This window comes from Cupressus sempervirens, chromosome 9, assembly GCF_028749045.1.
Source record: "Cupressus sempervirens isolate cs-2001-9-10 chromosome 9, ASM2874904v1, whole genome shotgun sequence".
Classification (NCBI taxonomy): Eukaryota; Viridiplantae; Streptophyta; class Pinopsida; order Cupressales; family Cupressaceae; genus Cupressus; species Cupressus sempervirens.
Genome location: NC_143126.1, coordinates 812,105,607 through 812,122,777, shown reverse-complemented (window position 1 = coordinate 812,122,777; position 17,171 = coordinate 812,105,607). Strand labels below are relative to the sequence as shown.

The 17,171-nt window shown below is 36.2% G+C and overlaps 1 protein-coding gene across 7 annotated transcripts in view; it reads left to right on the top strand.

The window, feature by feature from the left end:
* The first annotated feature begins 13,314 nt into the window (after positions 1-13,314).
* The window catches only part of LOC149541179 (RNI-like superfamily protein), a 277,715-nt gene continuing 273,858 nt past the window's right edge, over positions 13,315-17,171 (top strand). For 5 of the 7 annotated variants that reach the window (XR_016356489.1, XM_089802186.1, XM_089802185.1 and 2 more), the window contains exon 1: positions 13,358-13,636. Coding sequence is in view for 5 of the 7 variants with exons in the window: in XM_089802186.1 (XP_089658312.1) it covers positions 13,484-13,636 (153 nt within the window). In the remaining 2 variants the exon portion in view is untranslated. Of the gene's footprint in view, positions 13,637-17,171 lie in introns of all 7 variants that reach the window. The other 2 variants (XM_089802183.1, XR_016356490.1) reach the window with 2 other exon arrangements.

Genomic DNA, 17,171 nt, shown 5'->3' with positions numbered 1-17,171 from the left:
TCTCCTTTGGTGAACTTTGAATCAAGAGGTAAATTTTCAGCAAAGGCCCAAATAAAAAGGTAAAGTTACTAAGCGGGCCCCATTTTTTGCTCGTGAAGCCTCTTTTATGTTTCCCAAAGGTTTTTAGTAAAGTGCTTAGGGTAGAAAGGTAAAAGTGAAAGCTTAAGAGGAAAATCGGAAATCTGCTTCTCCGCTGCGAGTTTTCTACCCTCGAAGGTCATTTTCCGCATTTCAAAGAAAGCCATTCCTACAAGCATGGTAGGTATGTGATTTGATTGCAGATTATTTTTGGCAAGTAAATATAAGCAAATCAGTGGATTGATTAGGGTTTTGCAAGCAGAATTGACTTAAGCAGATTTTGCCCAAGGAAGTACTCCATTCTTATTTTTTCAAAAGATGGATGAAATGAAAAGTAAATCAGTAATTAATGAGAGTTACCGTTGAGCCAACATAAATAATGAAAAGACAAAGATAAATCCATTAGAACCTTTACATCCACCAATCCAATGGATTTACCCTTAATTTCGCTCGTGTGGCACGATTTATGAAATTCAACAGGCAAATCTAGGGTTATTTTATAAAGGGGGAAGTAACAGATTTTCAAACTACCATTTTACTGTTATACTGTTGTACTGGATAGTGCTTTCAAGTAGTTTTCAAAATTACAGAGTTTGCTTCTTGTATCATCTGCGATTGTTTGAATTTTTGCTATCATACATCAAATAAAATGGCAACAAGATTTGCGAGTTTTGATGGATTGGGTGGAATTAAGTCAGCGTGGTCGACTATCACAGATACTTCACTCCATTTTTATGATATGCAAGATTTTCAAAGGAGATTAAGAGCAAAGCCAATTCATCCCATAACAAAAAAACTTCGGGGAAGCGGATTAGTAGAAGCAGTTGGGTTTCCTGTAGCAGTACAAGTCTAGAGTTAATTTTGGAATGCATCAATCGTTACAACCTAGATACAAAGCAGATTCTATTGCCTAACCAAACAGTGTTGATTTCAATTGATCGTCAAGCAGTAGTGAATTGCTTGTGAATTCTAGAACAGGAGGAGTTCTCGGATTTAAGGATAAGTGGAGCCATGTCTGAGTACTCTTTGAAGAAGATGATTTGGATGAGGGAGATCATGCAGTCTTGGTTTCAAAAGCCAAGGGGAGCTAAGAGTAACATCCCTAAAACTCTTTTCGACACAGACCTCAAACCAGAAATTGTTTACATTTTGGTTGTGTTGCATCGACTCAAAGGTGAGGTAGAAGCTTTTAATTTTGTAGAGCAGTACTTCTTTTTGGTGCAAGTTATTTGCTTAGACACACAGTATATTGACTGGGCATATGAGGTCAGTGAGCATCTTTCTAGGGCTCTCAGTGCAACCAAGTTTTATAATTCATTTAATATGTCCTCTTTCTTGATATACATGTTGGCTTCTCTTCAATTGTGGTGGGGACTCCCTCGAATTGAGAACTTTCCTGATAATGTAGAAAGTTATGAGTTTTATCCATGCTTGCAATTACAGAATAGTTATGTAGAATACATCCGGGTAAATGATGCATTCACCATGAAGATTTGTAGGGTGTCCAGAGCGAAGATTCAGTCCAGAAGCGATGGTGACCATCAGCCAATTTGGCAGTTATTTCATTCAGTTTTCATCATTTTCTTATTTGCGTCTTACAGCTTTTGATGGATTCCAACTGAAGCTACCTAGGTATCCAGATGATATGATAGTGCTCATGGAGATCGTGAGGCAAGCAATACAAGTGAACGTGTTGAGCACTAGCCTAAGGAAGAAAGGGTCTGAATTCCCTATAAAAGTTGGAGCATACAGTTGTGAAACCAGATTAGATGCAAAGAATATAGTCAAAGCATTTGAGAGTAAATACAAATTGGAAGAGTATGAAGCAATAAGGCCCCTGTTTGATCCTAATGGATATGCCAGAGATGTGCTCCAAATTGGAAGTGTAATCAAACATGTGACAACAATGGAGGATTATTGGGTAGATTGTAAGAATGAACTGGAGAGTCAAGATCGTGCCTTTGCCAGATTTACAATTGATCAGGTAAAGACATATGGTATAAATTTAGACATGGAGGGATTGGAAGATAATGGTCAAAATATGTATAGCAATACATATTTGACTAAATTGAGGAATACTCCCATTAGTTCCAAATTGTATGTTGACATAAAAGAAGACTTCAATGTCATGATGACAAGAATTATCAAAAGGACTGGGAAGTGGGTTGAATGGATAGCTAAGAAAAGCTAGAGTAGGAGCAAAACTACTCAAGCTTCTCCACCTACAGCTACTACAGCTTCATCTCAAAGCGCCACACCTAGTGCTACTACCACAGTTGCTCAAGGACCAGCCCAATCTGTGGGAGGAGGTAACCAGCCCCTGGAGAAGAATGTTCCAATAGCCCCAACCTGTCAAGGTGGATAACTACCAGTCATTGGAGCTCAAGCTAAAGCTGAGAAAGGAACAGAAGAGCAGAAAGATGGGTCTCCTGCTCTAGTCTCACCTCCACATGCCACTCTACCCCCATCTCCTTAGCCTTCTCCAACTCCATCTCCTCATGTCGCCCCTATCTTATCTCCTCATCATAGCCCTACACTAGCTATAAGTGCTCCTTTTCTAAAGCCCACTGGTTCTCCTATTCAAATAGTAGAGATTGGAGATGATAAAAGTAGTAGTAGCAAATCCATTGAGTCCGATGAAGTTGCAAAGAAAGCTCAAGAAAAAGAGAAAGCTCCAGGTTCATCTCGGCTCCTTTCTCGAGATCCAAAGACCCCCTTTTCTGCAGCTACAACAACAATGACTCCAGTGAAGAAGAAAATGTTCAACATTGAATCACTCAGAACAACCTCCAAAGTGATTAGTATAGAGTCTTGGCTTGAGGATACTTTGGAGAAGAAGAGAAAAAGAAAAGATGAAAATTTTCCTTCAAAGGATGTTGTATCTCAAGCGGTTCGCTCAAGATTTGCCTTAGTAAAATCTAAAAAGCAGAAGACCTTATCAATATTGGGACAAGATCCAGAAATAGGGCACTTAACTATGGAGGTAGCAAAACCAAACAAGGTAGGGAGAATTGAAGATATGACACCAAAGGACTTCACTCTGCACTCAATTAATCTTGGAGAGGCTAGACATGATACAAAAGTAGGCCTATGGAAATTGAGTAATGAGGTGATAGAAGAGCAACAACAGGATCTCAAGTCATCGAAGGTCAGAATGAAAGTAAAAATAGAGGAGTTAAGAAGGTTCATCCGGCAATTAGTTGCTCCATTGGCAACTATTACTAGTGTGCCTGCCACTGAAAATCCTTCAGCATAAGAGGTACAAGCCTTCATATCACAGCTCCAAAAAGATAGGCATTTTGGTCAGATTGGAAAGGAATGGATTGAGAAACTCAATGTAGATGGAGTTTCCTTAATCGATCAAATTGGGAATATTATCCTCTGGCTAGAAACTGAAAAGGATAATATTATGTCTAACAATAATACCTTGGTTGGAGAAAGAGCGAGATGCATAGAATGTATTTCTCTCCTAACGATGGTTATTTAGATGAAGGCAAATGATGCAATTAAAGCAAAGAATCTTAAGAAGGGAAATGAACCTCTGAATAAATGGCTCCAAAAGTATGCAGTTCAAGATGGAAATGATTCAAGAGGCTGAGAGAGGACTCAGAGAAATAGGGGACAAGGTGAAGAAGACCCAGGACAGAGCATTTGAGCTTATGTGAGGATTGCACACTCAGTCACAAAACCAGTGGACAAGGGAAATCCTTTATTAATATGGGAGTAATGAAGAATAATTTTTCTATATATTTAAGTAACCTGTATAGGATAGCTTCAAGTAGTCAAAATAGGGTAACAAAACTACAAACACTTGGTGGATGCGTGGACGTGGCTACTGAAGAAGTGGCAAGTCAGTTGAATGAATTAAAAGAACTAGCTCTAGAGCATTCAAGGTGGCTATTGAGATTCACCAATGTACAAGTGCCTAGTCACGAGGAGATGATCCCAATTATAGTGGCTACCAGAACATATAGGACAAAAATTGAAAAGGGGAAGAAGTCCAAGTGATTCAGATTACCCCCTTTTTCATTTTTTGTTGTATATTTTGAAATTTTTGTTAATATTTTGATATGATAAATTGGCATCTTGCCATTTGTCATCAAGGGAAGATGAACTGATTAATATTCCCATTGTAACAATCATTTCTCAAATCCTATATGTATGAAATTCAATGATTAATCAAAGGTCAGCAAAATTTTGGTGTGAAGTACTATCTGTTGCAGAGACAATTGAATGACACTTCGTTTCAATCATTTTTCGTTCTAGTAGGTACTGTGATTAGTTAGTATTTCCTTTCTGCGTTACAGAGAACTAAGAAAGAACAGAGTTTCATTTCCCCTATTTTTTGGAGTACGAATGAATGTAATAAGTATTGTTATAATTCATTTGAAGATTGGATTCTGTAATTTTTTCCTGATTCATCAGTTGTAGTCTAGATTTGAATTTCAATTTGTTCTAGTCTTATGTGAATAGATTTATGGATTCATAAGAGGTGTGAATATGTGAATCTATTTCAGTATTTAGAAGTATTTCTTGCCTGAATTAAGTTCTAGTTAGGCTTAATTCGGTTTGCCTCTTCTGCTCTTGGGTTAAGAGCATACCCCACATTAGTCTAGGAATTAAACATAATTCCTTGAACATCATTCACATAGGGAGCTATACCTCAATTTAGAGGGAAACTAGATATTCTTAGAAACGGTTTTCCAACTGTTGTGTAAAGTTGTTCTTCATTATAAGTTTGGGCACATAAAAAGAGGAAAAGAAGAAGAACAATATGTTTACCAACATGAAGAAATTGGACATATTGTTGCTAGGTGCTCAAATAAGCAGAACAAGGATGAGAAGAAAGGTCACAAGTGCAATGGCAAGAAAGACTTCAAATCATTCAAGGACAAAGGTAAGAAAACATGTTTCATGGCTAAGAATTTTAATGATTCTACTGATGAAGAAGAAGATGAAATTGTTTACATTGCTGTGAACGATGAGTCTAATAATGATGAGGAAATGGAACTTATTTCTCATGTGAGCAAAAATGATACATGGATTATAGATAGTGGTTGCTCTCATCATATGATTGGTGATAAAACTAAGTTTGAACATTTTGAAGACTGTGATGGTGGCAGTGTGAGGTTTGGTAATAATGAACCTTGTTGCATAAAAGGAAGAGGAAGAATCTCACTAACCAAAGAGCTTGTATATGATAATGCATATTGGGTAGAAGGACTAAAACACAATCTGTTGAGTGTGGCATAGCTACTTAATAATGGATTCAAAGTGGAATTCATGCATGGAAAATCAAGACTACTGGATGACAAAGGAAAGTTGATTGGATTAGGCACTCAAACAAAAGGTAACTTGTTTTATCTTGAACTTGGTGAATGTTCATGCTTTATTGCTCAAGTTGAAGAAAGTTAGTTATGACATAGAAGGTTGTGTCATGTGAACTTTGATAACTTGGTGAAAATAAGTAAATTCAAGAAAGTAAGAGGCATTCCTAACATAAAGAAACATGAGGTTGGTCTATGCAAGAATTGTCAAATTGGAAAAATGGGAAAGACTAGCTTTAAAAGTAAGAACTATTAGTTTGAAGAAGTTTTAGAAATTGTGCATACTAATTTCTGTGGAACTATTGGAATTGAAAGCTATACTAGTGAAAAGTTTTTCATTTTTTTTGTTGATGATTATTCAAGAATGATGATTGTCATGTACTTGAGAGAAAAATCAAAAGTATTTGAGAAGTTCAAATGGTATTTGGCCACAGTTGAGAAGGAAACATGCAAAAGACTTAAATGTTTGAGATCAGACAGAGGTGGTGAATTCATTTCACATGAGTTCAATAACTTTTGTATTGAAAGAGGGATCAAAAGATAGGTATCAACCCCTGGAACTCATGAGAAAAATGGAATAGTTGAAAGAAGGAACAAATCTATTATGGACTGTGCAAGAACCCTAATGATTGAAAAGAGCATTGCTATCAAATACTAGAAGGAAGCTATCAGCACTACAGTTCATACCTTGAATCGAGTATAGCTGAAGAAGGACTCATTCAAAACCCCCTATGAGTTATGTTATGGCTATAAACCTAATGTAAGCTACCTAAAAGTATTTGGAAGAAAATGTTACATTTTGAAAGAATCAAGAAAAGTTAAATTTGATGTGAAGGGTGATGAAGGAATATTTTTGGGATATTCTTGCAAGAGTAAAGCATATAGATGTTTGAATTTGTCTACTCACAAAGTCATAGAAAGTGCACATGTGAAAGTTGATGAGTTTGCAGAAAGAGCTGAAGAAGAAAGCAAAAGGAAACCAGAAGACTATAGGAGATTTGTTTTTGTTGAACCTAATATAGTGCCAGATACACCTGTCAATTAGGAATCTTCTACTCTCGAGTCTTTAGTAATTGAGTTTTAGGAAGTTCAAACTAAGCTATAGGAACCCGAGTCACATTCTGATGCTACTGAGCCAATGTCTACCGAGTTTGAAGGACCCGAGCAGCAGACAAAATAGCCAAAACCTGAAGTTGAAGTGCAAGAGGATGAAAATGCAAAGCGTTCAAAAGGCAAGGAACTTGTATTAGCTAAGTCTGTCAGGAGACATCATGCACCAGATTTGATCATTGGAGATAAATTTGAAGGAACTATGACAAGAAGTAAGTTGAAAGGTACTTGTTTACTTGCTGATTTTGAACCTAGAAGTGTCAAAGATGCATTAGAAAATGAAAGTTGGATTGAGGCTAGGAATGAAGAAATAGAGTAGATAGAGAAAAATAAAACATGGACTCTTGTACCCAGGTCTAAAGACAAAATGTGATTGGAAGGAAGTGGTTACTCAGAAATAAGCTGAATGAAGATCGTAAGGTATCAAGGAACAAAGATAAACTGGTATGCAAAGGATACTCTCAAGAAGAAGGAATAGAGTATGGAGAGACTTTTGCTCTTGTTGCAAGACTGGAAGGTGTCAGGATGCTACTTGCATACGTTGCATACAAAGGATTTAAGGTTTATCAAATGGATGTCAATTCAACATTTCTCAATGATATACTAGATGAGGAGGTGTACATTGAGAAGCCTAAATTTTTTGTTGATCCAGACAAGAAGGACATGGTCTGAAAATTACACAAAGCATTAAATGGTCTGAAACAAGCCCCTAGAGCATGGTATGAAAGATTACATAACTATCTTATTCAGATTGGTTTTCAAAGAACTAATGATAATAGTAGCCTATATATCAAGGAAGGACTAGGTAACAAGATTATTTTGGCAGAAATATTTGTGGATGATACTTCGTTGATAGGAAATGATGATCTTTGCAAAGAATTTTTAGAGCAAATGAACAAGGAATTTGAAATGTCAATGTTTGGTGAGATCAAATTAATCTATTGGTCTTCAAATTCAGCAGAGTAAGAATGGCATCTACATCACTCAATCAAAATACATCAAGGAGATACAAAAACAGTTTGGTATGGAAGACTACAAATCAGTTGGAACTCCTATGTGTACTAGATTGAAACTTACCAAGGATGATGAATCAAAAGAGGTAGATCAGACATTGTATAGATCTATGATTGGAAAGTTGCAATATGTAGTGCATACAAGACTAGATATTGCCCTTATAGTTGGTATTGTAGCAATATTTTTAACAAAACTAAGAGAAAATCACATGATGACAATCAAAAGAATCATGAGATATTTGAAAGGCACTGAAGATTATGGATTATGGTACAAATTTGGAGGTAATCTAGATTTGAAAGTATTTACTGATGCAAATTGGGCAGGAAATGTTGATGACAGAAAGAGTACAAGTGGAGGAGCTTTCTTTCTTGGAAAGAGGTTGGTTTTTTGGACAAGTAAAAAGCAAAATTGTACATCCCAATCCACAGTAGAAGCAGAGTATGTTGCAGTAGCAGTAAACTATTCTAATATTGGTTGGTTCAAATAGTTATTGGAAGGTATGAAGGAAGAGATCAAAGAACCTATTGTTATGTTTTGTGACAATGCAAGTGCAATTAACATTTCCAAAAATTCAATGATGCATTAGAAAACCAAGCACATTGCAATAAAGTATCACTTTGTCAGAGAATTGGTGTAGGATAAGGAGATCAAATTGGAATATGTCCATACAAAGGAAAAAATTGGTGACATATTCACAAAGCCTTTACCTAAGGATGCATTTTTGTATCTAAGAGGTAAATTAAGGGTCATTCCCCTCCTTGAAGCTCACTAAAATGAAGTTTTAGTGATGCATCAACATGTATCAAGTTGAAGATCTTTTTAGTTGATGCAGAATAATCATGCAAATATTTCATATGAATCAGTACATAAGGTACATTGCTATTCATTTGGTTTGTTTTGTCTTTGGCATGTGTTGTCAAAGAGGGAGAGAATATTGTCATATCTTTTTGAAATTTGAATCTATTTATGAAGAGTTTGATGTTTGTATAGAAGCTATGTAATTCCTTCACAGAGGGAGATTACTATATTTGAGAAGTTTGTGGAATGAAATGTAAGAGGGAGAAGCATTCTGTCAGAAAAAGACTTGTTTTCAAATTTCATTCTGCTATGACATGTTGTGTTGCCATCAATGCCAAAGAGGGAGATTGTTGGATACAATTGTTCAATTGTGTGTTGTCTTTGATGTTACACAAATGTCATATCAGTTATCAGTCCGAGTCTACCAAGCTCAGTTGGTCAGCAAGGCAAAAGACAGAGTCCATTGAGCTCAAAAAGTTAGCAATGCAAGCGACAAAGTCTACCGAGCATTTTTGGAGGTCACACTATGAAGACAATTTCTACCAAGCTCACTCGGGCACTGAAGGCTTCTATGGTAGAAATTAGTTTCTACCAAGCTAGCAAGGTCAGCGAAGGAAAGGTAATTCTTATCGAGTTCACTCGGTCTCCAAAGGATTTTGCAAAGTTTGTAGTGTTTACCGAGCTTCACTTGGTTAACACTGGAAATCATTTTTTGAGTAGTGTTTACTAAGTAGGGTTAGCCAATGAAGGATTTCATTGTTTTGAGGAATAAAGTTTATTTGTTTAATGTAATATTTGTAGCCCACTGATGTATGGTTTATTGATAAATGTAACTTGTAAATGAGATGACTTGACAATTTGTAATGTATAAATAAAAGGTCAAGTTGTGGATTCTAATTGTATTGAATGAGTATGCAATGAGATGATAGTGTGAAGAGGAAGTATAAGCAAATTTTGAAGAAGGATCACATATCCTTGAGGAGCAGCAGAGTTGTATTTGATCAGTGAGGATCTATTGAAGCAAAGCAGAGATCTGTATCAACAAAGTTCAATTGCATCTCATTCAAGTCACTTATTGTTACTTTCTCACCATTGTAGCAGTAATTCCTAAATCTCTTAATAGAGTTGGTCTAATAGCCATTTTGTAAATCCTCTGACAAGGTGGACAATTCTACTGAATTGTTCTAAAGACCTCTAGCAAGGCCACTCCTAACAAGGTGATTAAATCCTCTAACTAGGTCACACCTGACAGTGTGTTTCGTAACCTTTAATAGGGTTGGCTCCTAATAGGGCTCACTTCAGAAGAGTGAAAATTGGTAGCTAGTTACTTGGTGGTTTTTCCCATATTGGGTTTTCACATTAAATCTGGTGTCTCTTGTGTTCATATTATTTACTTTTGCATGCATGTTAATAATTGTGAATGCTTAAAGATTAGTAACAAGTTAATCCATTGAGTTACAACATTTTTTTGTGTAGCTACCGAGTGACAACAATAATTAAGTTTTAAGACATTTAAGGGATCTATGGATTTGTTTTTGTGGTAACTGATTCACCCCCCCTCTTAGTTACTCCATTTATATTTACAACACTATGAATATTTATGCAACCAAGAAACCATTAATCTCTAACTCGTCGAGACCTAGGAAGGGGCACAACCCAAGAGGGTATCCAAAACACCCTTCAAATCTCAATCAACAAGTCTAGAGATACCTGCTATTTGCCTGAGTAGGTTTTTGCATAGAATTCAAGTGACATTTTTCCAAAATTGTACAACATTGTACAATGCTACCAGGTGATACTTTTCCAGTATCGTGCGATACTTCTTATAACTACCGTGTGATACTTTCTAGTATCGCATGATATAACTTACTACTACCATGTGATACTTTACTACTATCACATAATGGAACTTACTATTGCCATGCGATACTTTTTAGTATTGCACGATATTTCTCTCTAAGGCATGCAATACTTTTCCAGTATCACCCAATGTTGAACTTATGTTGCCTAGGTTTACAAAGAAATAACCCAACATGAAATTTAAATGGGGAAAGAGTTAGAACCTTAGCACTAGGGAGTACTGGATCCACAATAGTCAAGGAGTAAATTCTCGAAAGCATAAGGAAGATCACATAATTCTAACTTCTCAACCATAAAATCTAATTCAAGAATCTAATGTAATCTTGTGGAAAGCAACATTGTAGTGAACATACATGTCCATAAATCAACTATCTCTATAAACTGAAATAGGATAAATCACATGGAAACATACTCTAGAAGATACAGAGAACCATGTGAGCATCCGACTTCATAATTGAACATGGAGGAAGACCAACTCTGTACGCCCATCCCCAATAGTGGTAAAGGTAGCTACTCCTCCCAACCACATTGAACCCATAGGCCCACTCTCGCCATGCTGATGGAGGTAATGATTTGACCTCAAACACATACAAGACAATCATCTATGGCTAACACTCACGTCAAACAGTACAGAGGACTGAAACCAAGATCATGAGATAATGCAATACAATAGGTCCTAGCCAAACACTTTGTGGGTTTACTATGTAGGGACTCTAGTGAAGAGTAGATCGCTTGGCATCGTGGAGCCCAAGCTAAACACCCAATGGAACCACTCCCTTGGGAGGCCATAGTGCTCTATCCTTGGATGAGCCATGTGGACAATTACCCTTGGATAATTGAATGACACAACACAGCTTCGGAATAGCCGCATAGGTATCCAATATTTTCTTATCTTAGTTAATTACCCATGAATTTATTTAGTTATCACTTATTATAAACTTCTTCATGTACACCTTGTCGGGAACACAACCTGGGGTTACAAGAGAAGCCCCTCCACTGGTCTACCCTACATACCCATGCTCATCACATGATGAGTGCTCATAGGCAATGCAGTTTTCCAACCCAACCCCAATGAACCTAACTCAACCAACAAGCAATCAGGAGCTCAGGGCTCGCAAGACCCCAACAAGTGTGCACTCACGTGCTCATGTGTGGGCACACCAACAACATGATGATCAGAAGGGTTGGATGAGAAACATATAAAACATAAGTATAACAAATCACTCAACCAACCTATATCTAGGAGTACGAATTTGACATGAATCCCAATGCAATAAAATACTTCTAGGGTCACATAGACATCCCTATGGATAATCTAGATCCACAACCAACTATAGTGCCAAGAAAACCCAAGAAAACTAGGTGACACACAAATTGAGGTGAAAAAAATGCCCAAAAACTTCAAAATTAAAATCCATTATGTCATTGGGTACAAAAGTCACAAATATCAAATAAAATTTGGGTTCGGTATCTGTATGCAAAAATGACTAGCATAATGACACAAAATCCAAACCCCTAAGTCCAAAAAGCTACAAACGCTCGTACCCATCCAACTGGGTAGCGTTAGCATGCAAAAATAGAGGGGAACACTTGTTTTCAGCCTCCAAACAATTTACTACTAGAAACAAACTCCAAAACATAGCGAAAACAATAAAATGGGAGAGCCGTACCTCGCAACCAAAAGGGCTAAAATAGGAACATAGGCAATAAAATAATCTCTCTGTGGTCACCATCAAAAGTCTCGACAAATGAAGGTCTCCCCGAGCTAGATTCAATGAGCTCAACCTCGCGACACTCCCATGCCCTAGCTCCTACATCAAATAAAACAATAAATCCTTTAAAGAGGACTTTAGAATTTGCTCTCCAAATTCCTATTTCGCAAGTGAGAAGTGAGGAAATAATTCCCTTTTGGGATATATATTCACTTTTAAAAGTGAATTATAATATTAGGAAGTTAAATGGCCCACTAAAACAACCCTTTCTCAACCCTAGACAAAATCAGGTAATTCCAATTAAATGGAATTCAACTATGACAAAATTGCCAAGAATAGAAATAATTAAATCAAATATAAAATTTCCAAAACTATTAATCACAAAATTCCTTAATAACTTTCGCGACAAATGCAAACCTTTAAATGCACATACACAATCACGACTCTAATCACATAATGCAAATGAGTTTGGATTTATTAAATCATTGGAGGGTTTAATTAATTAATTAATTAATTAGGATACGTCAACCATACGTGGATGCCATTAGCTAGGTAAGAACAACCGAATCACTAACTCCATGTGCCACTACTAGGGATATAAATCCTGCACACTACACAACACAATCAAGTACAATTACATATAATAATATAGCCATAGCGATAAATGCATAAAATCACATTAATAACCATTTATTTAATCACATTAAAATAATCTATTTAAATCACTCACTGCATCATAAAACATCCCAAAACAAGAATGAAGTAAATAACCATAGCATCAAATTAAAGTATCTAAAATCTAATAAGTCCATCATATAATCATAAACAAAGTATATGTCTGAATGTAAAATAACCAGATATCATCATAAAGCATCATGTCACATCAATAAGCATCATCATGCAGATATGATCAAACTGAACAACATAACATCTAACATCTATGATACTAGTAATCAAAATATAGTATCTGACCAACAGGTCATCTCAAATGTCATCCAACATGAGTATCAAAGTATCTCTCGAAACCAAAATATAACAAGGTACAAAATGCAAACATGAGAGGCACTACAGTCAATACCTTCTCCGAAAACACAAGCCAACTATTAACACCAACTACTAAAAGAATGGCCCTGAGACATTGATTCTCACCTCCTACCTCTATATCTAAACATTATCTTGCATAGGAATCTACAAACCGTCCAATTTAACCAACAAAATTCTGCCATCATCAGCACACACAACCCTTAAAGTTTGATCATCTTTTATTTAAAGTATCAAAGGAAAATGTAACAATATTATTAGTTATTAGATGGGAAAGAAATGTGTAGTCACCATTTAACATTTTAACCTCGTAAGAGTTCTCTCTCATAACAAAAACTCACAAGATTAATAAATTTGACTTCAAAAAAATTCACATATAAATTCTCATCAAATTATGTCCTAGTCGTCAACCCTTAAATCGGCTTTGCTTTTCCCCGACCTCACACACACCCTGCTCTTTGATGTTCCCGACTTCGTCCCTAGCTGTTTTTGCTTCTGCTCATTGGATTAATTCACGAAGGGTAGCAACTGTAAGGTGATTCAATGGAGAGTGAAGAATCACGTTGGAGCAGAGACGTTGTTCCCAAGGTTTTCAAGATCATCAGCACGAAGCTTCCTCAAGGGGACGTCATTTCTCTACTGAGAGTCAGTCCGTGGAGCCGCCAGCTTCTCGAATCCCATTGTCCTCTCTGGAAGGTGCAACACCCAAATTGTTTTTTCGGTTGCAAGATCCATAGTTTTTTCTTTCTTTAAATTATTTGGTATGATTATCCATGTTGTTCATGTCGAGTTATAGGGACGTGTGAGATAATCTTGGCCCAAATTGTTAAGATATATGATCACAGGCTATAATAAAATGTATATATGTAACTATTTTGCTGCAGTATTTGACATGTCTATCTCCCTGCATCATGATGTCCATTACGCTATTTTCTTTCAAATTTTCAATTTTAGTAGCAGAAGCTCACCAAATGCTTTCTTGACTTATAAATGGTTCTGTTTATTCTCTCGACCTTGTCAAAGGTGTGCACAATGTCCACTACCCTGTTTTTGTTACATCTTTATTTTGTTTACTCGACTTTGTCATTTCTCGTCTTGATTTATGATCTTCAATTTCACAAAATGCATTCTTGCCACATCCCTTCTTCAGTATGGGTGACCATATTGATCAAGGCCACTTTCCTTTTTTCTTCAACCTCTTGAATTTATCATCACCAGATTTCTGTTGGAGGTGCTTTTTTGAGTTATGATCAGCCTTAGAAGCGCCCAATTCCACTATCTGATTTTATTCAACCTCTCCAATTCGTCATTACACCCTTGCCATATGTTTGTTGAAATTACGGGCAACCTCTTTACCTACCATCCACCATCTTTTTTCTTCTTTTTTTAAAAATTTTTGTTTTTGAATTAGTAACCGATTACATTGTATACTTCTGGTATTTCCATATGGAAAGAGCCATTTCAAAAGCAAATAGAGGGAAAGCGCAGGAAGTTTCACCCTTATTTTGCACCGTAAAGAAAGCAGAATAACTTGTCATCATAATCATTGAAGGACTACTGTCCTTTATTTTTATATATTTTGGGCTTTATGAATAAGCTGAAAATCTTAAAGGATTTATTAGAGACCAATAATCCCAGTCGGAAACTATTCCATCAATGATTTTCCTTTAATATCCACTTAACAAGGGAGTGCACAATATTGTTCTATTCCCTAGGAATATGAGCAAAGAAGACAGCCTTAAAGTTCAAAGAGAGATGGAGTGTTATGGTAAATCGATGTTGTTGTTGTATTAAATAGAGGAGATGAAAGCTCCTTATATAGATTTACAAAGACAAATCTTTCTAAAAGAAGCAATTGTCAACTAAAGACGAAAATAGAAACTACTTAATAACTAAAGTTAACTAAGATGACCATTAAAGAAGCATACAATATTCTAATCCCTCCCCTTTAATGGTCATTGTCCAAATACCTTGCAGAAGACTCTACATGTCTCGTGGTCATAAATTCTTCAGAATGTTTTGCTTCTTAAATTTTGATCCAGAATGTAATCATCAAATAACAGATAAACCAAAGTCACCAAAACACTTGAACTACCCTGGGAAAACCCTCCTACTCGAGGGAAAAACCTAGCTACACCAAGCAATGCTCCTTTATTAGAAAAAAAGTCTTTGAACAAAACTCACAAATTTGAGCATTAATGTAGTGACTTTGCTCAAATCTGATCCCAAAATGCTCATAAATGTTCAAGAAGACACTTTGCATACAAGGGTCATATGACTGATATAAAATTTTAGTTTGCTTTTATGGCTCTTTCCTTCACTTAGCATCAATAAGAATGCTTGCAAGAAGACTCTCAATTGACTAAACAATGACCTAACATGAATGTGCAATTTATTTTGACAATATTCAATGCATATATGTGACTGAAACTACTTGCAATATGCAGCTACAGCAACTAGTAATTTTGACAAACACTTGGTATGCAAAATTATAACATTATTTATGCCAGAAAAAGAACCTATAGCCAGTTGACATTTTGTCAAACATTTGGCATGCAAACTAATAAGCTGATCATGAATGATAAATACATATTCAATTACACTATATCAGACCAGCAATTTGTCTCCTTTATTGCACATAAAATGTTAACCACAATGCTAGTATGAAATGGCCAAGACTCTTGGCTTACATCCGCAAGAATAATGCTTAAATCTGTTACAACTTTCACCTAAAACATTATGTAATGGGCACCCCTGAATGTCCCAAAAAACTAAACCAAATTGCTAAAAGGAATTATGTCAAACAGTTTGCATTCAACCTCTTATTTCTCCGTTTAATGTTTTAAACCCTTTATAACTCCGGAAATCAAACGTTTATTTGTTTGTTGTGTTTTGTGCATGGAATTGGTATCATATAACATAAACAAGAAAGAAACTACAATAATATGCAAAGTGGAATTAAACTGCTGCTAATAAAATGTTATTTTCAGAATTCATAAAACCAAATACATGGCAGATTTATCAACTCACTAATTACTTCAGTAGTATTGACATAATACTCCAGCCCATGCTTTCGAACTTGCTGCTACAGTGCTTTGTCCTTCAATCAGTCCACTGCCTTCGTAATATCATTCCCTCAAAGTGGCATAAGCGTTGGAAAAGTAGTGAAGAAGATATGAGCAAAATACCAAATCTGCCTGTAGCTGGAAATGCAACTAAATTGCTTGATAATGAAGCCAATAACAAAGAATTTTAAAGGCCAAACCCCAAGGGAATGACGTCTAGAATGTTACAAGAGAGGATAGACGTCTTCAAATGCCAAGAACGGAGCTGCAACTCACACACCAATTTTTTCTCATATTCAACCCCGCTAATGAAGCCACAAATGCTTCCTTTTATTCTATTTCCAAGGGTCCGCTCAACTCATATGGGCAATGTGGGATAAAAGATGTGTAGTATATAAAACATATATTAAAATACCCCTTATGTCTCCCTTGGGTACACATCCCCATAAAATAAATATTAAAGTAACACTTTAATATTTTACAATTAAATTAAACGTTACTTTAATAAAACTTCAGGCATTAAAATGTAGTAGCAATCGGACTCCGAATAATGCGACTGATAGCTCATCGGAAAGCTCTCACCGAGGAGTATCAAATCCAATCACCAAAATTGACCTGCACTGTGTCCTGCCGACTTACTAAAAATAGTAAGTATGCCTGAAACTGAGTAAATCAACTTCGTTTTGGCCCAAACTGGAAATGGCTAGGCCAAAACACTCCAGGAACCCATTAAACCCTTCGTTAGCCCTCGGGACCATGTAGAACAAGGCTAATGCACACACACTTGGTCAACTGCTAAAATGGGGACATTACACATTACCTTCTAATATGCATGACAAGAACAATGGAAGGAACTTGTTTGTAGATGGCTGTAATAATTTTCTCCAATGCTGCCTTTTTGCTTTGCTTTTTCCGATCTGCTTTTTCATCTTTTTTTTTTGGATCTGCTTTTTCGCTTTGCTTTTTTCAGACCTGCTTTTTCGGACTACTTTTTCGGACTGCTTTTTTGGATCCGCTTTTTCAGACTGCTTTTAAAAACTCAAACCCTCAGGTAGTCTGAGTATACAAATTAAGCTCAATTTGAAATGGTTGAATACCACTTCCAAAGTGCAACTTTTTAGAAGATCTTTCACTTCCCCAGTTATGCAATCTCGTGAGAGGTATCG